General features: G+C 46.2%; 1 protein-coding gene across 1 annotated transcript in view; it reads right to left on the bottom strand.

The window, feature by feature from the left end:
* The window catches only part of LOC103210421, a 606,668-nt gene that overhangs the window by 5,817 nt on the left and 576,960 nt on the right, over nucleotides 1-23,891 (bottom strand). The window contains 1 exon segment of the mRNA XM_042783036.1: nucleotides 11,559-12,725. Within this exon segment, the coding sequence (XP_042638970.1) occupies nucleotides 11,559-12,725 (1,167 nt within the window).

The following is a 23,891-nucleotide window of genomic DNA, read 5'->3' as shown; positions in this document are numbered from 1 at the left end:
GAAGTTTGACGGTTCAAATCCCCCAGCCACTCCATGGAAGGAAGACTGGGCAATCTACTTCCGTAAAGATTTACCACTTCTGGATCCCAATGGGAGACACTGAGTGAAAATCGACTCGATGGCAGTGAGTTAGTTTTTTTTTTCGTTTGGTTGAAACATCCAAGTCAGTTTCATACATTTTTATTCCTTGATTCTATTTGTCTGTTCCTGTGCCAGTATGTATGTTCCTATCTTCCTACAGCTTATAGTTGGCCTTAAGAACTAGTCAGTCATATGATCACTGTTGTACATCCTCTTCAAATTTTACTCTGGGTTTACTAAAAATTACTTATATAAAATCTAAAACACTTTATGAAATTGTTCAAAAGTTCAGATTCATAGATAAATAAATTTGATCTGAATAAATTCTCATCAATTTCAATTATTATAACATTAAATAAAAGAATACAAGAACTCAGGTAGTCCCCAATGTACAACAGGGTTCCGTTCCTATGACGTATATCGGTTCTAGCATAAATTGAATACCATTTTTTAAAAATTTTCATTATTATTGCCTCTCATTATCAGTATCTTTATAAATTTGATGTTTGACCCCTTTCCCATACTCAGTATATAAATAAGAATAGCTTTTTCCAGCTCTAAAAAACTTACTGGCATTTTGAAGCTTTATTATTTTTTATCCTTAAAGTGATTAAATTCTGCCTTCTAACAACATTTTAGTATAGTAATCATTTTTGTCCTGGAGCATCACTAAAGAAAGATGACATAACAATAAAATAAATCTTGTTACTTGAAAAGTACAACCACATTTAAAAAAAAAAAAGGAAAAACCATGAGTGTGTGAAAATAACTTTGAAATAGATTAATAATAAATGTAATAAAATAAGTACAATAATCACATCAAAAAGTAAAGAGAAAATTAATGTGGTACCGGACAAGAATGAAAAAGTGGAAATATTAGCCAAAAATACAATCATTTATATAATGAACAAACAGCCCATTTCCAAGTGGGATGATAGCCACAGGCATAGAGTTTAGGGTTTACAACACCTATTTTGGGGGAGGGGCATAATTCAGGTAGCAAAAAGTTTAAAATTTGCACGCCATCCTGGGAATGTTTAGAGATGAAATACTATAAACTGCAATCAGCAGAGCAAGCAACTAACAGGCAAAACCTGAACATGCATGACTCACTGTCAGTCAGACCCAAGTGTGTGCTCTTAGTTGTTCTTGTTGTTGTTAGGTGCCGTTGAGTCATCTCCGACTCATAGCAACCCTATGCACAGAAGAACAAAACACTGCCTGGTCCTGCACCAGCTCCATGATCCTTGCTACACTTGAGCCCATTGCCATAGCCACAGTGTCAATTTATCTTGTTGAGGGCCTTCTCCTCTTTCTCGACCCTCCACCTTACCATGCAGGACATCCTTCTCCAGAGAATGGTCCCTTCTGACAACATGACCAAAGTAGGCGAGACAAAGTCTGGCCATTTTCACTTCCAAGGAGCATTGCAGCTGCACTTCTTCCAGGACAGATCTGTTAGTTCTTTTAGCAGTCTATGGTACTTTCAGCATTCTTTGCCAACACCACAACTCAAAAGCATCAACTCTTTTTTGGTCTTCCTTATTCATTGTCTAGCTTTGTATTTATTCTTTCTGGTATTCTTTGCTTTGAGCCAAGATCCATCTGACATCAGCAATGATATCCCTCATTCCATGTCCTCTTCTGAATCCTGCTTGCACCTCTGGAAGTTCTCTATCAATATACTGCTGCAACCGTTTTTTAATTATCTTCAGTAAGATTTTACTTGCATGTGATATTAATGATGTTGTTGTTGCTGTTAGGTGCCGTCGAGTCGTTTCCGACTCATAGCAACCCCATGCACAGCAGAACAAAACACTGCCTGATCCCGCACCAGCTCCATGATCCTTGCTATACTTGAGCCCATTGTCACAGCCACTGTGTCAATCCATCTTGTAGAAGGCCTTCCCCTCTTTCGTCAACCCTCCACCTTACCAAGCATGACATCCTTCTCCAGGAAATGGTCCCCTCTGACAACATGACCAAAGTAGGTGAGACTAAGTCTGATATTAATTATATTGTTCGATAATTTCCACATTCTGTGGGATCACCTTTCTTTGGAATGGGTACAAATGTGGGTATCTTCCAGTCAGCTGGCCAGGTAGCTGTCTTCCAAATCTCTTGGCATAACCGAGTGAGTGCCTCCAGTGGGGCATCCGTTTGCTGAATCATCTCAATGGGTATTCTGTCAATTCCCGGAGCCTTGTTCTTCACCAATTTCTTCAGTGCAGCTTCGACTGCTTCATTCAGTATCATTGGTTCCTGATCATATGGCACCTCCTGAAATGGGTGAAGATTGACCAGTTCGTTTTGGTACAGTGACTCTGTGTATTCCTTCCATCTTCTTTTGATGCTTCCTGCATTGTTCAATATTTTTCCCATAGCATCTTTCAATATTGCAACTCGGGGATTAAATTTTTTCCTCAGTTCTTTCAGCTTGAGAAATGTCAAGCATGTTCTTCTCCTTTGGTTATCTACCTCCAAGTCTTTGCACATTTCACCATAGTAATTGGCTTTGTCAGCTCATGCTTCTCTTTGAAATCTTCTGTTCAGCTCTTTTATCTTCTTATTTTTTCCATTTGCTTTGGCTACTCTCCGCTCAAGGGCAAGCCTCAGAGTCTCTTCTGTCATCCATTTTGGTCTTTTCCCTTTTTCTTGTCTTTTTAATGACCTCTTGCTTTCCTCATGGGTGATGTTCTTGATGCCATCCCACAATTCTTTTGGTTTTTGGTCACTGGTGTTCAATGCATCAAATCTATTTTGTTGTTATGTGCCATCGAGTCGGACCCGACTCATCGTGACCCCTCCTTGAGTTTCTGAGGTGGTATCACTACAGAAGTAGATTGCCCAACCTTCCCTCCAAGGAGTGGCTGGTGGGTTTGAACCAACAGCCTTCTGGTTAGCAGTCAAATGCCTTAGGCACTACACCACCAGAGCTATTCATTTTAAAATCTTAGACCATCTGAAAAGAATATGTGTGTCATGGTCACTGCTGGCTCAACTTGATTAATTTTAAAATATTAAACCCACCTGAGAAGAAGAGGTATGCCATGGTCAATGCTGTGTCACCTTGGACAGGCCGTGATTCTCAGTGGTTTGGCAGACACTATATAATCATCTTCCATTATGTGATCTGATGTGAGCAGCGAGTGTGCTGAGAAAGGAGTTTCCGTGGGCTTGGGGCCTGCCTTCAGTATATACATGGATGTTCTGGCAAAGCTTGTTCTCTGTCAATCCCGCACTCTTCCTGTAGCTTGCTCTCCAGTTCTTGGAATCTAAGAAATCTTCCTCCTGACACCTGACCTGCAGATTTTGGATTCACTACCCCCGATAGCCACATGAATCAGAAGAAGGCTTTAGCTTTCCATCTGACTCATAGATTTGGGACAGCCACACAACTGTGTGAGCTGTTTCCTTGAAGAAAATGTCTCTATATATGCTTCACTGGTTTTGCTCCTCTAGGGAACCCAGACTAGGACAAGACACTCATTGTCTTAGTTACCTAGTGTTGCTATGAGAGAAAACCACAAGGGGGTGGTTTTAACAAATGGAAATTTATTTTCTCGTGCTTTAGGAGGCTACAAGTCTGAGTTCAGGGCACCATCTCTTGGAGAAGACGTTCCCTCCCTGTGGGCTCTGAGGGCAGGTCCTTGTCTCTTTTCAATTTCTGTTCCTTGGCCCCTTGGTGATCTTCATGGCATCTATCTTTCTCCATCTCTGCTTGTTCACTTAATTTTCTTTTATATCTCAAAGGAGACTGATTTGAGATATGCCGTACACTAATCTGTCTCATCAACATAACAAAGAAAACCCATTCCCAAATGGGATTATAACCACAGGCATAGGGGTTAGGATTTACAACACCTATGTTGGCAGACATGATTCAATCCATAACACTAACCAAACGTCATTTTCTGCAAGGAAAGTGCCTGCAAGGGTCCCAGTTGGAGAGTATGTAGAGAGAAGGTATCTTATCCCCGAGACAAAGGTCTGGGACACCATGAGCTCATCTCCTTGTGAGAAGTTACCACTTGACTTGTGGCTGCAGTGACAGTGTCTCCATGGGAAGCTAAGATGATCTCAGAAAACATGTGTGAAATGCAGAAATTGCTGAGTGCCATTAAGAATGACTATGTCATTATTGAAATTTAGTAGTGGACCAGAAGAATGAGCTAGTGCCCAGCTACCTCTACTGACCATTCTGATCAGAGCCACAACAGATGGACCCCGACAGAATTCAGGAGGCAGGGGAACTAGAACACAACCTCAAATTCTTCAAAAGTCCACACTTACTTAGGCTGGTTGAGACTAGAAGACTCCCTGAAACTACTGCCCTGAGATGTTTTACCCTTTGAACCAAAACTATCACCTGAGGTCACATTATAGTGAAATAACAGACTGGCACACAAAATAAAGGAGTTCACGCTTCAGCACAGAGCTCCACTAAAAAATCATCTGCATGAGACCAAAAGATCAACAATTACTCTAAGACAAAGATGAGAAGATAAGGAAGTAGGAAAACCAGAGCACTGGAAACAGAACTAGAACGTAATTAAATAGAACGTTGGTACATTGTGAAAAATGTAACTAATGTCACTGAAAAATTTGTATAAATTGTCAAATTAGACCCAAATTTGCTGTGAAAACTTTCACCAAAAACATAATAAAATGTTAGAGAGAAAGTCAGTAGTGAAAATAGCTCAGGGAAAACCTATCTATGACATGTGCCAAAAGTTAAGATGTCAGGGAAGTTGCCACCCAAGGCGCTGAACTTAGAAGTCAGAGAATGAAGAGAATGAACTGAGCGGTGCCTATGTTGGGACCTCGGCCACAATGAGAGTTTTTCTCCAAAATGTGATTCTTTTCCATTCTTAAAAACACTAACCAATACCCATTAGCATAAAGAGGCAATTAGGGCATTCAGAAAGAGAGGCGTACTGTCCATACTGCAGAAGGGCCTGGATTTCAACTTTGCTTCACAGCTTCCCTTCTCTACCTGGGAGCTGAGGAGCCCCTTCAGGGCCATAATAAAACAGTATTCCTTGGGCTGATTCAGGTATGTTGTTGCTGTTGTTAAAGTGCAATGGAGTCAATTCTGACTCATGGCCATTCCACATGTTAAGAGTAGAACTGCGCTGTTTACTTGTGTTTTATTGACTATGCAAAGGCATTTGATTGTGTGGATCATGACAAATTATGGATAACATTGAGAAGAATGGGAATTCCCGAGCACTTGATTGTACTCATGAGGAATCTGTACCTTGATCAGGAGGCTGTCGTTCAAACAGAACAAGGGGACACTACATGGTTTAAAATCAAGAAGGGAGTGTGTCAGAGTTGTATCCTTTCTCCACACTTATCCAATCTATATGCTGAGCAAATAATCCGAGAAGCTAGACTATATGAAGAAAAACGTGGTATCAGGATTGGAGGAAAAATCATTAACAACCTGAGATATGAAGACGATACAACTTTGCTTGCTGAAAGTGAGGATGACTTAAGGCACCTACTGATGAAGGTTGAAGAATACAGTCTGCAGTATGGATTACGTCTCAATAGAAAGAAAACAAAAATCCTCACAACTGGACCAATGAGCAGCACCACAATAAATGGAGAGAAGATTGAGGTTGTCAAAGAATTCACATTGCTTGGTTCTACAATCGATGCCAATGGAAGCAGAAGTCAGGACATTAGACGACGTGTAGCATTGGGAAAGTCAACTGCGAAGGAACTGTATCAAGTGCTGAAGAGCAAGGATATCTCCTTGAGGACTAAGGTGCACCTGACACAAGCCATGATATTTCCAATTGCCTCATATGCATGTGAGAGCTGGACAATGAATAAGGAAGACCGAAGAAGAGTTGATGCTTTTGAGTTGTGGTGCTGGCGAAGAATGCTGAAAAGTACCATGGACTGCCAAAAGAACTAACAGATCTGTCCTGGAGGAAGTGCAGCCAGAATGCTCCTTGGAAGCAAGAATGGCCAGACTTCGTCTCACCTATTTTGGTCATGTTGTAAGAAGGGACCATTCCCTGGAGAAGGATGTCATGCTTGGTAGGGTGGAGGGTCGACGAAAGAGGGGGAGGCCTTCAACGAGATGGACTGACACGGTTGCTGCGATAATGGGCTCAAGTATAGCAGGGATTGTGGGGCTGGTGCAGGATTGGGCAGTTTCGTTCTGCTGTGCATGGGGTCGCTATGAGTCGGAAACGACTCGACGGCACTTAACAACAACAGGGACCTCCATGGGAATAAGAAGTGACCTTATGATGTGTGTGGCCTCTGTCTCTGAGAAGCTTGAGAAAGGTTCTCCTAAAAGGCCTCCAGACATCCCATGGAGGCCTCCAAAGCTTCCGCAACAGGTCCTACACTGTTCTGGCCTCCTGTGAGAACCTGGCAGAGGTCAGGAGATGGCTTTAGTGGTGGACACCAGCTTTGGACTTACTGAGTCCCTCTGCAATTGTGAACCTGGGACACAAGCGTAGTCTGCCAGTCATCTGCTTTGCTTACATCAAACAATGTTGGTGAGAACTCTGGCCCTGTCTCTGTGTCTGCAAATCTTCAGCCTCACCGGTTAGGGCCTGGAAGCACACAGCCTCACCTTTCCCCGAACACTGGTTCTTGGAGTTTGCCCACTACACCAGTCACAGAAGGCTCCTGAGTACACAAGTGGTCTCTATTTTGTCACCTGTCTTCTCTGCTGGTGGACACAATGGCTACAAATAGACATGCAGTGGATTCCTTTGGAGAATATGATTACCTTCTAAAGAAACTCAGAACTCTACTATCTCAGAGGGGTAAAAGGAGGAAGGGCTGTTTTCTAGCACCACTAGATCCAGAACAGTCTGAATGAGGGCAATAAATGGTGTCCATTGCCTACCAGGGGCCTTTCACGTTTATGACCCTCTTTGGCCTTTCATTCTCCTCCCCCTACCTGCTCTCTACTCACTCTATTTGGCACACAGATATGGCTGTCCAATTAGCATTTAATCCCAAGACAGAGGAACTGAGGGGTTCTCCTCCCAAGACGTGATCTGTGGTGTGCTTGGGTACGCTATAACATCTCCTTATGGATGGAAGCCTAACTTCAGGGATCCTAGGTGATGACATGTGCTGTTCTCCTCATCCGTATCCTGTTTATTCTGTAATACATGCCTGCTGATCATGCCATTCATTAGTAGTGTCTGGACTGTGTTCGACTCCAAACGACTCCTCATTAAGAATTTGTGGACAGTGACATGCAAGTGCCACATGGAGGCTTCTGCAGCATGCCCTCCTTACTCTCAACCCCCAACTTACTAACATACTCTGGGGTTCAGGCCAAAGAATCTTCATTTTCACAAGACCTACAGGTGATTAAGGTACACATTCAAGAACATTCCATCTTCTGTGATTTCTGTGGATGGGATACACACACCTCTTGTGACTAACAGGGATGTATAAAGTGATGGTATGTTTGAACAGAGATGGCAAAAATCCAATCAGTACATGTTTTCCTAATTCTTTTCAGAAAACTACATGCAAAGTGCCATGTTTTCTATTATTTAGTAAAGGAGCACTATGCTGGATTTGAGGAGCCCTGGCAGTGCACTGGTTAAGCACTCACTGCTAACTGAAAGGCTGGCAGTTTGAACCCACCAGTCACTACATGGGAGAAAGACTGACACAGTGTGCTCCATAAAGACCCTCTGGGGTCGTTCTACTCTGTCCCACAGGGTCACTTTGAGTCAGAATTAACTCTACAGCAATAGTGTGTTATATATGAGGGGCCCTGGTAGTTAAGCACTCAGTTGATAACTGAAAGGCTGGTGGTTTGAACCCACTCACCAGCTCCAAGGAAGAAAGACCTGGCAATCTGCTTCTATAAAAATCACAGCCTAGAAAACCTCACAGGGCAGTTCTACTGTCACATGGGGTCTCTCTGAGTTGAAATCGACTCAACAGCACCTAACAACAACATGTGACATGCTCTATAGGTCTCTGGGTGGCACAAATGATTTGTGCTTGGCTACCAACCTAAAGGTCAGCAGTTCAAAGCCACACAGCAGCATCGAAAAGCTTAGAGACCTGTTTCTGTGAAAATTACAGCCAAGAAATCCATGAAGACTAGCTCTGTTCTGTAACATCTCACTCACTGCTGTTGAGTAACATCCAACTCATAGTGACCCCTCCTTGGGCTTCTGAGGTGGTATCACTACGGACATAGATTGCTCAACCTTCCTTCTGAGCAGTGGCTGGTGGGTTTGAACTACCAGCCTTCTGGTTAGCAGTCAAATGCCTCAGGCACTACACTACCAGAGCTCCCATTCTGTAACAAACAGGGTTGTAAAGAGTCAGAATCTACTCGACAATGGGTCTGGTTTTATGCTATTACACCTACTCCTCATTTACTATGTCATTATCTCACATTTCACATTTAGGACAATAGTAAAAAGATCTACTATCCGACTATTTTGTGCATTAACAAAATATAGCTGGTGGTAATGAACACTGAGGGGTGAGGCGATAGTAACCCTCATTGTGTGGTCAAGGTTTTGTGTGATCTTGGCTGGGCCATGATTCTCAGTGGGTTAGCAGCTATGTAATGATGTAATTGGCAGGTTGTAACGATGTGCTCTTCCATTTTCGCATAATGCCGATTTCCACGTAAACAGCCTGGGCTCTGGATGCTACGATCCATGTCAATAACCTGGGCTCTGGACCCAACCCACATCTGTAAGAGTGGGTCAATACAGTAGTCCCTAAGTGGTGCAAACTTCACAAGCTTGGCTGCTAACCCAAAAACTGAAGGTTAAACCCACCAAGAGGTACCTCAGAGAAAGGTCTCATGATCTACTTCCAAAAATCCCAGAGAGCTCAGTTCTGGTCTGATGCCTGGGGTCACCGCGAGGTGGAGTGGACATAGCAAAAACCATCTTCCCTTTTTCAATACAGAATGAAAGACAAAATCACTGCAGTGACACAGGCTGAACATCAAGCGTTAGCGAGGCTGTGAGGCAAGCGGAACACTCACATCCTGCTGCTGTCACAGTAGTCACTTTGGAACAAAATTTGTGGCACTTTCTTTACAAAAGTGACACATTCATCAACCCTATGACCCCATCATTCCCTTCTTAGGTATTTACCCAACTGAAATAAAATGTACATCCATCAGAAACTTGTACACAATTCTTCTCAGCAGCTTTATTCATGATAGCCAAAAACTGCAAACAATCCAAATGTCCACTAACAGCTGAACAGATTAAAAAGAAAAAAATGGTATAATGGGATACTATTCAGCAATAAATAAGAATTACTGATACATGCAAGAATATGTGAAAATCTCAAAATAGCTACACTTAGTGACAAAGGCTAGAGCCCCCTACCCCATCACCACCAGAATAAAGAGTACTGGCTGTATGAGTCCCTTTAAATGAAATTGTAAAAAAAGAAAGAAAGAAAAAAAAAAGGATGAAAACATAAAGCAAACCAATGATTTGCTTGTTAACTGCAGGGTAGGAGGTTAGGAAGAACTGAAAGAAGGGATTATGAAGGGACACAGGGGATCCTCTTAAGCGTGCCCGATGCATTCAGTACGTGGTGATGGTTTCATATGCTAACATCAAATTTTACACTTTAAGTACGTGTAGTTTACTGCATGTCGATCATACCTCAATAAACCTGTTAAGAGCAAAATGCTCTTCATGAAAAGCCATTATCTACCACGTCTCTGGTTAAGTGCTCAGCTGGTAACCACATGGATGGCAGGTCAAACTCACCCAGCTACTCCACGGGACAAAGACCTGGCAATCTGCTTCCATAAAGATTACATCCTAGAAAACTCTATGAGGCAGTTCTACTCTGTCACATGGGGTCACTGTGAGTTTGAATCAACTCAATGGCACCCAACAACAATCACCACCCCTCTTATAAAATCAGATCTGCCAACTATTTTGATGCTAGCATACCCCTCTCCCTGACAGGTAGGAAGGTGAGCCTGGCCTCGATGGCAGCAGAAACTGGACTGTGACAAAGACCATGTCCACTGAGGGTGCCAGTGAGTCAGAGAAACACCACCCCTGGATTAAAGGACCTGTCCTCTCTCAGACCTGGACTTCCTGTCTATGCAGCATGGCCATAAGGTTTTAATGCTCTAGGGAGGCTCTCTTTGACTGTCAGCTCTGACAGTGACCTTTGCCATGTCACAGGACAGAGAGATCTGCAGGTCTTGAAAACGTCTACACACCCTCATCCCACACAGCCATCTTTACATGGACATCCGTGGATGTCACTCTAGAATGGAAATGTCCTCTCTCGTCTGCAGTCTTCCCCACTATCTCAGTATTCCTGTACCCAGTCTCTCTGTCCCAGCTGATTTCTCCCTGGTCTCATAGCTCTTAGAGTCAATGACACCTGCCTATAGGACTCTAGATGCCAGTGGGCTGTCTGGGAGACAGCAATTCATCCCTCATGTTGGGGAATGTGGGACAATCCTGAGAATGGGAGACCCAACTTATGTTGCTCTTCACACCACTGCAGGATGCCACCAATATTCTCTTCATCAGGATATTCTCTGGGCTCGCAGGAAATCCTCATACTCAGGCCACAGGATGAGGCTCACAGAGCTCTTCAGTTCTACCTGGCAGGTCTTGGGCAACAATGCAAATTAGGTCAGACTTGCATGGGATCTGTTCTCTGCCACCCTCTTGTCCCTTTTGGGCACATAAAGCTGAGGGCCCCACAAAAGGGGTTCCCCCTTCATGTTGGCAGACCCAATTCTTTCCTCAATCCACTCCAGACAGTAAGCAAAACTCCCAAGAGTTAAGGCTTACACAATAAGGCCTTTATTGTTGGAGAAAGCAGAGCAGCATGAGGCAGGCAGTTATGAGGTTGGATGACTCATGAGCAGGACAAATCTATCACAGCTACCACATGTACAGATGATGTCATCCATGAAGAAGGGGCACCTTCTCTAAAAGAGTCTAGAAGATCCTAGCTCAAAGGCTTTTGGCTGAAGCTAGGTCATGTCTACTCAGAAACCAGTCACAAGGGAGGAAGTGAGAATGTCTAAGTGTGCTGCAATACTCAAGATTCTCTCCAGGGAGTAGGCAGGAGAACACGGAGGTCTACCCTCCCTGATACACACTGTGGGACCCTGACAGCTGGCAGCAATGAGATGGCTTCCACTATAGGCACTGGCAGTGACATAACCCAGGACAGTTCAGAAAGTGCAATGCAATTGGTGACAGCTTCCAGTGCACATGGCACTCAGTGAGAATCTCCTCAGTGTGGGCATCTGAATGGACAAGGCTCACCTGCTGGCTGATGGCTCTCTCACAAAGGGTACTCACTGCTGTGAGTCCTACTGGGTTGAACAAGGAGAGAAGACATACATTTTATGCACTCGTAAGATCTTTCTCAAGTATGAACACGATGGGGGGTAAACAAGTTAAAGAGATGCAGATAAAGGGTCACTAAAATTATTGCACTCATGAGGCCTCTCTCCAGTGTGCACTTTCTTGTGCCGAACAAGATGGGAGCTTCTGCTATAGGCTTTCCCACATTCGCTGCACACATAAGGCTTTTCTCCAGTGTGAACTCTCTGGTGTAGAATGAGGCTGGAGTTGCGGCTAAAGAATTTCCCACATTCACTGCACTCATAAGGCCTTGCTCCAGTGTGAACTTTCTTGTGCTGGACGAGGTGGGAGCTACTGATGTAGGCTTTCCCACATTCACTACATACATAAGGCCTTGCTCCAGTGTGCACTCTCTGGTGTAGAATGAGGCTGGAATTGTGGCTAAAGCATTTCCCACATTCGCTGCATTCGTAAGGCTTTGCTCCAGTGTGAATTCTCTGGTGAACAATAAGGTTGGAGCTATGGCTGAAGAATTTCCCACATTCACCACACTCATAAGGCCTTTCTCCAGTGTGGATTTTCTGGTGCTGGACAAGAGTGTCCTTACGGCTAAAGGCTTTCCCACATTCACGGCACTCGTAAGGCCTTATCCCAGTGTGAATTATCTGGTGCTGAACAAGTGTATCTTTGCAGCTGAAGGCTTTCCCGCATTTGTTGCATACATAAGACCTTGCTCCTGTGTGGACTCTCCGATGTTTGATGAGGCTGGAATTATGGCTAAAGAATTTTCCACACTCAATGCACTCATAAGGCCTTGCCCCAGTATGAATTCTCCAGTGCTCAATCAGGTGGGAACTTTGGCTAAAGAATTTCCCACATTCACTGCACTCATAAGGTCTTTCTCCTGTATGAAATCTCTGGTGCTGAACAAGTGTGTCTTTCCGGCTGAAGGCTTTCCCACATTCCTCACACTTATAAGGTCTTTCTCCAGTGTGGATTCTCTGGTGCTGAACAAGGTGGGAGCTTCTGCTATAGGCTTTTCCACACTCACTGCAGTCATAAGACCTTTCTCCAGTGTGAACTCTCTGATGCTGAACAAGGGTGTCTTTACGGCTGAAGGCCTTCCTACATTCGCTGCACACGTAATGCCTTTTTCCTATATGAAATTTCTGGTGCGTTCTGAGGTGGGACAGGTGAGTGAAGACCTTTCCACATTCCTTACACACATGAGCTGTTTCTCCACTGTGAGTTTTTCTGTGTTTAATAAGAGCTGATTTCTCCTTGAAGGCATTTCCACACGTGAGACACCTGAAGGGTCTTTCAGTTTGAGTGATCCAGTTGTCAAGGAGAGCAAAGGTCTTCAGAAAAGCTTCCCCATAGTTGCTACACTTGAAGAGCATGTGTCCAGCATAAGCACCCTGGTGCTGACTGACAGTGGAGCTGTGCGGAAAGGACTCCATGCACTCAGTCTTTCTGGATGGTCTCATCCCAGTGTGAGTAGTGTGCTGCTGGAAGAGGCCAGGGCTGTCTAGGAAACCCGTTCCTTCTTCCTTGGACGTGAAGGGCCACCTTGCCATGTGGACTGTCCAGTTCTTCACGAATGAGGCCTGACCATCATCCTTTCTGAAGGGATTCTCTTCACCATGTTGCTCCTGCTGCTGTTGAAAGTTTGCACCAGATAGGTTTCTCTCACTTAGTTCACACATGTACGGTTTCTTTGTGGGGTGTGACCCCTGGTGCTGAGCCAGGTGTACAATGTCTTCGAAGACAGGGTCGCATCTCTCACAGGGATGGGCTTTCTGGGTGGACAGAGTCCTGACCTGTGCCACTCCTTCCACAGAAACATCCTGCTCAGAAGGTGTCCTCTCCTCCTCTGCTTCACGCCAGCAACCTGAAAGCAGAGACATGCTGATGAAGTGCAGGCTGACTGTGGTGGAGAGTAGCAGCCCCATCCTAACTGTGTGTGTGACATAACCAGGAATGGGTCCATGGGATTGTTGGCAGGACAGGGGAGCTAGGGTCAGGGTAATTATGAGCCCATTGTCAGTTCTGTGCCTCTAGAGGTCAGGGAATGGGGGCAGCCTAATGTTAGGTAGACCCAAAGACGGTGTACAGTACAGAAAGGAAAAACAAGGTCTCCGAATCCTCTGCAGACAGGTTTCAGCATGGCCTTGGCTGTAGGTGTCAGGTGAGCCCTGTGCAGAAGTATATATCCAGTCCCCAGAAAATTTGACTGCAAGGAAACAGTTGGTGTTCAAAGATGAATAAGGTTATGTGCACATCTCTGACACAGTAAACGTAGAAGATGTTGAGCGATCCAGTTGTTGAGGAGAGTAAAGGTCTTCAGGAAGGTTTCCCCACAGTTGCTATACTTGAAAAGCATCTGTCCTGCATGAGGAAAGTACAAACATGCAGAGGACAACGAAAGAGACATGGACGCTAGAGAAGTGGGGAAACCTCCAAGAGATGGAAGACAGGAAAAATTACAAGTGTTGTGGTGAAATGAGTTCCTTTATGGGGACTTTTGCCTTGGTTCTTTTGAAAAAGAGTTTGAGAGATTTTCCTCCTAAGTCCTGAGGAGTTACCTTTGCCTTAGTTTTCTACCACAGAGGGTTGTTCCATTCTCTGGGTAACAAACTTGGTTTGTTACTTTTTGTCTGGTCCTGGGCTGCAGTCTGTCCTATGACTGGTACACACTTGGCAGACATTGGTCAACAGATTATGCAAATGAAGTATCTGTGGCCTACTGAAAGGGAACTGGCCAGTTTTTGACTCCCTGCTGGGAGGGGCATGTCTTGAAATTGACAAGGAGTTGTGTATGCAAGCAGCCAACCCCAAAGAAAGCAGCAGGAAGAGAAGCAAAAAGAAGTCAGAAGAGAGAAGAAGAGGAGAGTGAGAAGGCAAGGAACCTCCTAAAAGAGCTCTAATGCAGGTGAAGTGCTGCTGTAACACTAAAGATAGCAACAAGGCCAGAAGGAGCGCAGTGCCAGAGCTTGCAGAGACAGGCCTAGAAGGGACACTGTGGCAGAGCTGGTGGTGACAGAAGGCAGTACCAAGAGGAGCCTGTCCTGAGGGGCCAACAGGAGCCATGCACGGCCAAGAAGAGCTAAGAGAGCTCTCCCATACTGAAGGGAGACTTTGCCTACATGCTTCCTGATTCTGATCTTGCGTTGTTCTGTTACTTCCTTAATAAACTACTTAACTATCATGGTCTATGACTTATGTGTGGCCACTGCAATGGATTATCAAATCGAGCAGAGAAGTGGAGAGTGTCATGAGGATAGGTGGTGTCAGAATGGTAAAAATGTGGAGAGTGGAGGTATGTCTGACTTCTACCTAATAGGCATCAGCCTTGGGCTGATCTTGATTCACATTATCCTTCCTGAAGTTACACAGATTCTGACAACAATACTATTACTACTCCTACTACTGTTAGTCTCACACTTTCACAAGTGTGAAGAGGGGAAGGAAATTGAGAACTACCATGTTGTTGTCAGGTGTCATTGAGTCAATTTTTTACGTAATTATGAGCCCATTGTCAGTGATACCATGTGACAGAGTAGGCCTGCTCCACAGTTGTAATCTTTACAGCAGCACATCACCTGGTCTTTTCGCCTGTGGGGCTACTGGTTGGATTCTAACTGCTGACCTGTGGTTAACAGTTGAGCAATTAAGCACTGTGCCACCAGGGTATCCTTTTAAAGAACTACTCTGTGATGAAGCAATCCCAATCCTAGAGATATACCCAAAATTACTGAAAGCACTTTCCACAAAAGCCAAAATGTGAAACAACCTAAATGTCCATCAACAGGTGAACACAATGTGACACAGACATACAATGGAATACTACTCAGCCATAAAAAGAAACAAGGTACTGATGCATATCACAATATGGATGAACCTTGAAAACATTGTGCTGAATGAAGTAAGTCAACAAAAAGACAAATATTGTATGATCCCACTCTTAAGAGATACCTACAACAGACAACTGCACATAAGGATCAAAGTTTATTAGTGGTTACCAAAAGTGGCAGAGACTTGGCAACCCAATGATTAAGTGCTTGGCTGCAAACTGAAAGGCTAGCAGTTTGAACCCACCAAGAAGTTCAGGAGAAAGACCTGCTCAAATAAAGATTATAGCCTAGGAAACCCTATGGGGCAGTTCTACTCTGTCACATGGGGTTGCTATGAGTAGAAGGCACCTAACAACAGCAGCAACCAGGGGCAGGAGGAAGAGGGAAAGGGGGAGTCACTATTGAGGAAACACTGAGTATCTATTTATAGTCATGGAAAATCTGGAAATGAATACTGGTGACAGTCCTACGTCGTGATTAATGGAATTGGTGTCACTGAATGTACATGTGAAAAATGCCGAATTGGCAAATATTGTTAACCTATACATTTACAACAACAAAATAATAAAAGAGAAGGAGGAGAAGCTAGAAGTGGGATATCACAATAGGCCTGGGCAAAAAAAAACATCAGTGGGTACAGAACAGATTGAAGGTATAAAGTGAACCCAACCTTGACATGACATCCACCAACCCCACAGCAGAGCAAGACCCTCTTTGGGCTCTGTGGCTGAAGTCCTGTCCACCCTATTGGATACTCATGGCTTTCTGCCACTCTCCAAATGAACAGCAATGTGAGACCTGAAGATGAAAGTCCTAAAGGAAAGATGACAGATGAGTGGCAAGCACTGGCCCAGGGTGACTGACCCCAAACAGAAGAAAATTAAATGTTAAAAAACAAAGAATCTCATCAATGTCACTGAACTGTACATGCAGAAACTTGAACTGGTATGTGTTTCACTGTGTACAGTCTAACAATAAAACAAAGCATAATAAAATAAATTATTTAATAAAAAAAGAAAACATCCAAGGAGGATCTGCCAGAATAGCCCTGAGACCTCTATGAACACTGCCCGCGTCAAAATGAAAAACTCACTGCCCTCAAGTCCCATCCAACTCATAGCGACCTCTCCTTGGGTTTCCAAGGCAGTATCACTAAGGAAGTTGTCCAATCTTCCTTCCGAGGAGTGGCTGGTGGGTTTCAACCACCAGCCCTCTGATTAGCAGTCAGATGCCTACGGCACTACTGTCAGTCCCTACAATCTGTGGTATAGTCAGGGCAAGTCAGCTAGAGGAAGGGGGCAGATCAGGGGCACCATAGTTTTGCCATGTAGGATCTGCCAGGTAGACTGAAAAACTCTTGAGCCTCTATCCTCTTCTCACAAGCCTCTTGGGCAGCAGGTGTTGGGACTGCTTAGTGAGGGTGGGGACACTGCACAAGGCCCATCCTTGGATCCACAGTGCCTACCCCAGGGAACCTAAGAAAGCAGAAGTGTCACTGATCTGGCTGTGGGACGGACAGAGCTGCCCTGGGGGAAAAGCAGAACAAAACCCTACCCGAGGGGTGGAAGCAGATGCATGGGCCTATGGAATGGAAGGTAACCTCTGAAAAGCCCCAGTGACTGTTTCCTCCTAGTATCCTTGCCCCTGTGTAACCTCGTCCCTTAACTGTGGGCTAGACTAACTTATTGCTAGGAATCCCACAGCCATTGAATGGATTCTGACTCACAGCAACCTTCTAAGACAGAAAAGGATTTCCCCAGAGGCTTTCCAAGGCTGTAAATCTTTATGGAAGCACACTGTCAAATCTTTCTCCTGCAGAGCGGCTGGTGGGTTCAAACCACTGACCTTTCAGTTAGTAGCCAAGCACTTAACCATTACGCCACCACAGCTCATTTCTAGGAATACAACCAAAAACCCACTGCCATCGAGTCGAATTCAACTCACAGCAACCCCTCCTTGGGTTTCCAAGGCAGTATCACTATGGAAGTAGATTGCTCAACCTTCCTAGAACATGGTAAAAATTATAGAATGCCACTGTTGAGATTAGGCAACAAAAGCACGGGCTTCTATCCTGGATACTCTGTCTTGCTCACTTGCTCAGAGAGAAGCCAACTTCCATGTAAGGTACGCTGAGAGAAGGCCAACACAACAAGGAACTGAGGGAGACCTCAGGCCAACAGCCAGCAAAGGGACTACTGCCCATAGTCAAAAAGGCCACAGAAAACAAATCTTGTAAGCAACCACGTGAGTGACCTTTTAAGGGGACTCTCCCCTAGACAGGCCCTCAGATAAGACCACAGCTCTATCCAACAGTTTGACCGCAACCTCATGAGAAACCCCAAGCCAAAAGCATCCAGGTAAGCTGTGATCAGATTCCTGGCCCACTGTAAAAAGACAGAAAATAATTTTCTGCTGTTTGTGAACATTAAATGTTGGAGTGATTCGTCACTTAGCAACAGATAACTAAAACAAGGACTTACCCAGTGAGGCTGCCAAGGCAAAGTTCTCCAGCATCACATGGCGGTACAGCAGCCTCTGAGCCTCATCAAGGAGTCCCCACTCCTCCCGGGAGAAGTACACGAACACGTCCTCGAAGGTCACAGAGTCCTGTGATGATGGGGACAATTGAGTCCACAGGGAGAATCTCTGCTGGGACTCCCACTCTATCTGCTCACACAACCACCTACTCACTTTGCTGCCCAGCACCCACCTCAGAGCAGGCCCCAGGCTTTGGCACCACCACTGTCTCCTTTCTCCTCAAGTCCTACTGATCACTGGGCCCAGCACAGAGCTGGACCAGGCAGGTATGCAAAATGATGCCACCTAAACCCTGGAATGCAGGGTCCCAAAAGCTCTCCTGCCAGCCAGATATAAGAATGGTGATACTTTGTCTCAGGTACTTTGGATATGTTATCCAGAAAAAAAAAAAAAAAAAAAGCCTCAGTGCCATCGAGTCAATTCCAATTCACAGCAACCCCCACTGGGTTTCCAAGGTGGCAAATCTTTACAGAAGAAGATTGCTCCATCTTCTTTCCACAGAGTGGGTGGGTTTGAACCACCAGCCTTCTGGTTAGCAGTCAGATGCCTTAGGCACTGCGCCACCAAAGCTCCTTGGATATGTTATCAGGAGGGATCATTCCTTCAAGGGCATCAAGCTTGGTAAAGTACCCGGTCAGTGAAAAGAGGAAGACCCTCAATAAAATGGACTGACACAGTGTCTGCAACAACAAACTCAAACACAGCAACAACTGAGAGGATGGTGTAGGACCAGGCAGAGTTTCATTCTGTTGTATGCAGAGTCACTGTGAGTTGGAAATGACTTGATGGCTCCTAACAGTAACAACATGATCCTTCAGAAGCAGATGTCAAGGCTTTTCTTTCAAGGCTCCTCTGGGTGGATCTGAAATGCCAACCTTTGGTTAGTAACCAAGCACTTGACCATATTCATCACCCAGAGATTCATGACCCGATCCAACCCACTGCCATCGAGTCGGATCCAACTCACAGAAACCCCTCCTTGGGTTTCCGAGGCAATATCACTACAGAAGTAGGATTGCCCAACCTTCCTTCCGAGGAGTGGCTGGTGGGTTTGAACCGCCAGCCTTCTGGTTAGCACTCAAATGCCTTAGGCCTCTCCTGAATTTAACTCACAGTTCCACCCTACTCCACATACAGGCCACCACCTTTTGGACTTCACCAACCTGAGCCCCTTTCCAGAACTCAAAACCTGTATGTCCAGCTTGATGAAGCAAGAAAAGGGTCTGTGGAACTTCTTAAACTCGATGTGGCTAAAACACTCCCGGATACAGCCGCGGAAAAACTCCAACCACCAACCTCCTCACCTCACCTGATGGCATACCCATCATTCGATCAGCTCAAACCAAAACCCTCGGGGCCTCCCCCCTTTCTCTCTGCCTGCTCCCTTTCTCTTGCTCACGCACCCTACTTAAAAATCAGATTTCCAAGCCAGCCCCTTTCCCCACTTCCAGAGTCACCGCTTTGGGCCAGTCACCGTCCACACTCACGCGGGTTATTGCAGGAGCCTCCTGCCTAAAACGTGCGCGAGATCAGCTGCCTCCTCCGCTCCCTGGCTCCCACCGTCCTCAGCACGGAGGTCCAGCTCCAAGGGCCGCCATCAGGCCTGACTGCAGTCCCCTCCCCTCGACTCCCCAAACGTAATGAAGACCTGCGGGTCCTTGACCGAGCGCCCCCAGCGCCACTAGTTCTCACCTCAACCATTTGCACACGCCTGTCCCTGGGTCTAATACACCTTCTGGTCGTCCTCCCACCGGTTTCCAGAAATGAGAGCCTCTCCATTTCCACGCCTCGCCTGGACTCAGGAGCCAGGGCCTCCAGACTCAAGAGCAGACCGACAGAGGCAGCCAGACTCGGGACGGTACGAAGTGTCAGCTGTAAACAGGCGGGCCGGCCCTCCTTAAAACCCATGCACAACCCCTCCGCTGCCCAGGTCGCCGCCCACCGCTGGTCCCTCAGCTGGGACTGAGGCGGCAGACGGCGTCCGGCGTCGCGGCCAACGTCCCGCCCCACTCTGCCCTCACAGGGAACCGTTGACGTCGGAATCAGAACACCCTCCTTCGGCTCCCCACCTTCTGTGGCTCCCACCACCTGCAGAACGGAGCTCCCACTCCTCAGGCCGCCACTGCCGCCCGCCTGCTGGCCCCTGCTCCCGGAGCCCAAAAGGCAGAGTTACGACCCGCGGCTCCCAGACACGCCTCTCCCGCTCTCTCCACCGAGTCGCCCGAGCCGGCCCGCCGCCTTGGCGACTCGCGCACCCCACCCCACTGGCTCCTGGGAATCGGACACCGCGTCCAACCCCGGGAGAGGGACTGCCCTCCACACACCGCCCCCTCAATCAGATGCGGACAGCGGGACAAACCCTGCACCCACCTGAGCCCGGTCCGTCAGGGTCGCCGCCGCCATACGGTCCTATGGGCAGAACGGAGTCGTGAGGGGCGCGTCCCACCGGCTCAGCCGAACCCCGACACCCCAACCGTGCTGGTGACCTCAGTCTTCCCCGCGGAAAAAGTCTCAGACTCAGGGGCCCGCCCTCAGGGCCCGCGAGGACCGAGGACGAGTGCGGAGGCCCGCCAAGCTCGCAGCCCCGAGGACACCCTCGCGTGAGGCCGCTCGTCCCAGAGAGGGCACGCGGCTCGTCACAAAGGCGCAGAGGAAGGTCCTGCGCTTTGGAAAGTCCTTCCTGGATCGGTTTCGATGAACGTCCGCAGTCCCAGAGCCCACTGCCCGTGCTGACAGACTGGCGCAGGTAAATGACGTACGACGGTGTCACCAGAAACCCCACCCCTACCAGCAAGAAACGCCCATTTTTTAGGCAGTCTTTGGCCCAATGCGCCAGGCAGAGACTTCTGGGTAATGTAGTTTGTGTACAGCAACCACCTAGAATTTGCACTCTTTTCGCGTTTTCCTTGACAAAAGCAAAGCTGCAAGGAACCAAGTTCTGGGAAAAAAGTATTGGCAAACTGCGTCCTGAAGCGCCAAAATACCTTTTAAGAGTAAAGCACCAAGATTTCTGGGGTCCTCAGGGACTAGGCCACGCATTCAGAAGTCTCCAGCAGGTGAGCTGCCTCATTCTTTAATCTTTTTTCTGAGACTACGTCAGCTGCTTAACCTGAGCTTCCACGAGATGGCAGCCACCATGGGCTCAGGTATAGCAAGGATTGTGAAGCTGGCGCAGGACCAAGCAATGTTTGGTTCTGTTGTACACAGGGTCGCCAGGGGTCAGAGCCAACTAGGACACCTAAAACAACAAATGTTTTCAGAAGCGCTAGTGGTACAGTGGTTAAAGCGTCCAGCAGCTAACCTAAGTCAGCGGCTTCACCCACCAGCCACTCAGCAGGAGAAAGATGTGGCAGTCTACTTCCATAAAGATTTCGGACTTATGAAACCTTATGGGGCAGTTCCACTCTGTCCTTTAGGATGGCTGTTTGTAACTGACTCTATGGCAACAGGATTTTTAATGTTGTTTTCATCTATTCCGACTCATGGCAACCCCCAATGTGCAAAACAGACCTGCTCCATAGGATTCTCAAGCCATGACCTTTCAGAAGTAGATTGCCGGGCCTGCCTTGCAAGGAGCCTCTGGGTGCAAGGTGTCACTCACTACCAGGAACTCCTAGTAGTGTCATAAATTCTGCTAATTCACTGGTTCTCAAATATTGGTTTCTGGTTTTGCAGCATCAGCATCTGATGTGAACTTGAAAATGCAAGTAATGGAATCCAACCTAGACCTATAGACACAGATGAGGGGCAGGACCCTGGCTCAACTCGGAGCACCCGAGCTCTTTCAAAGTCCAGTAGTTAAAATTTTATTTAAAAAAAAAAAATCCTTTAACTACAATGGGAAAATACAGTAACTTCATGCAAAGTGAGATGAAAAGTGCTTAGAACAGGTCCAGGCACATAGATGGTGCTGAAGACAGGCAAGCCGCTGTTGCTTCGGCATGTTCACAAGATTCTTACATACACTGGAGGGTAAGTCACAGAAAGACCTGTTAGCAATTAGTCCTAGCGACTGGTACACCCTTGTGATCTGTAGCCTATACGATTATGAGACCAGAAGAACTAGATGGTGCCCGGCTACCATTGTCAACCACTTGAAGGGGGTTCTATGCAGGAGATCCTGGACAGAGAGGGAGAACAATGTGGAACAAAACTCAAAATCATTTGGAGGAAAAAAAAAGGGGGGGACCAGGTCTGCTGGTCCGATAGGCCTGGTGGAACCACTGAGACTATGGCCCATAGCTGCCCTTCAGGTCTGGAATTGAACACATACCTGTGGCTTCCAGCTAAACAAAAGACAGGCATATGAGTTGGACATTTACCTGAGGTAGATACACTTCTTGAAGAGAAAAATCATGGGAGAAAGAAGGGCTGTTTATGCACAGGGAGAGAGTTCAGGGGGCAGGAGTGCATGGAGGGATGGACACGGGAGAGGTAACTATCTGGAAATAGTGGGAGGGGAGCTGTTACATTGTGGTAAATGTAGTCAATGTCATGAGACAAAGTGAACGTGAACTGCTGTATGGAAAGTGCATTTGCTCTGTAAATTTTCACCCAAATCACACACACAAAAAAAGACCCCTGTTAGCAGGGTCACTGGTGGTATTTTTCAGAACATAAAATACAATGACTTCCTTACTCAACCAGTAGCACCATACCAAACCAAAACCAAACTCACTGGTGTCAAGTCAGATCCAACTCATAGTGACCCCTCCTTGGGGCTCCGAGGCAGTATCACTATGGAAGTACACTGTCCAACCTTCCTTCCAAGGAGTGGCTGGTGGGTTTGAAACACCAGCCTTCTGGTTAGAAGTCAAATGCCTTAGGCACTACACCACCACAGCTCCCAGTAGCACCATAGGTAGTGGTTAATTTTCTTGCATAAAAGCATACCTTTATACCCTTTAGTATTTTAAATATCACTTGCAGCAGGGTATCATACAACGCAGGTGGTTCTACTGCCCAAGGGATGCAACCTTACAGGCCACATGACTCAAAATGTGGAAGTATTATGACTACCATTATTTTTCACATATGAAGCACCCACATCAGTAACATGCATTGTAAACTAATATATGGGGAGGCTGTGCAGTTTGCAAAGCATGTGACACCTGTTATTTGTGTAAAAAACACAGTAACCGGACAGTGGAGTCAACATGGTCTCGTGTCATGCTTTATTTTATAGTATGACAGCACTAATACATGTCCCATTCACAGGAATCAGGACCTCCACACCTCTGTGCTTTCCCCTCTGGCCCTGCAGGCAGGCAGACCCAGGTACAAATGGGTGACTGGGAGATGGCCCAGCTCAGTTCCATAGGATCTAGAGACAGACAGGATCACTAGGTCCCATCCTCATCAAGCTACTATCTTCCTCAAGGGAATACTAAATGCTAGAGATGGGAAAACTGGAGCCACTGGACTCCAAGGAGGCAACCCCAAGAAGAAAACCAGATAAATATGCATAAATGAAAAAGCATTTTCACAAGCATTTCTGCCCTGATTCCACTGATCCTAAATGAAGTGTTGGGAAGCTGGACATATGCGCATGCAGAAAGAGAAAATGCTATTGGCTTAGCACCCAGCACCATCCACCTTTGATCACTGGACCTATCATTAATGACCGAGTTGGAATCCAGCAGGGTGCCAGTGTCTTTTAACTCTACTTTCCAGGTTACATGCTGCAACACGGTGTAACACCTGTCCTGTTGAGAAGATCCAGCTACACCCTGCCGGTCAAGTCATGTGGTAACACTGAGTCACATGAACATGTTTCAGAGCCTGAGTTAAAGCATTCCCAAGATGCAACACCACTGGGATGAGGAAGACGTCGATTTCACTAACCATCAGCTAATTTCTATGCTACATAATTCTGCACAAATTTACCATAAATGGTGAGGGGAGCAGGCAATCAAAATAGTACAAAAACCAGAAAATGTATGAGATGGTTTTAGGATGAATGTACAGGACAAACTGCCTTCTTCAATCCAACTCTGCCCACAGGGACTCCTCCTTCGACCCAACTCTGCCCACAGGGACTCCTCCTTCGACCCAACTCTGCCCACAGGGACTCCTCCTTCGA

This window comes from Orycteropus afer, unplaced genomic scaffold (assembly GCF_000298275.1).
Source record: "Orycteropus afer afer isolate SDZICR_OR568_19922 unplaced genomic scaffold, OryAfe1.0 scaffold00610, whole genome shotgun sequence".
Classification (NCBI taxonomy): domain Eukaryota; kingdom Metazoa; phylum Chordata; class Mammalia; order Tubulidentata; family Orycteropodidae; genus Orycteropus; species Orycteropus afer.
This window is presented reverse-complemented; position numbering and strand designations above follow the sequence as displayed.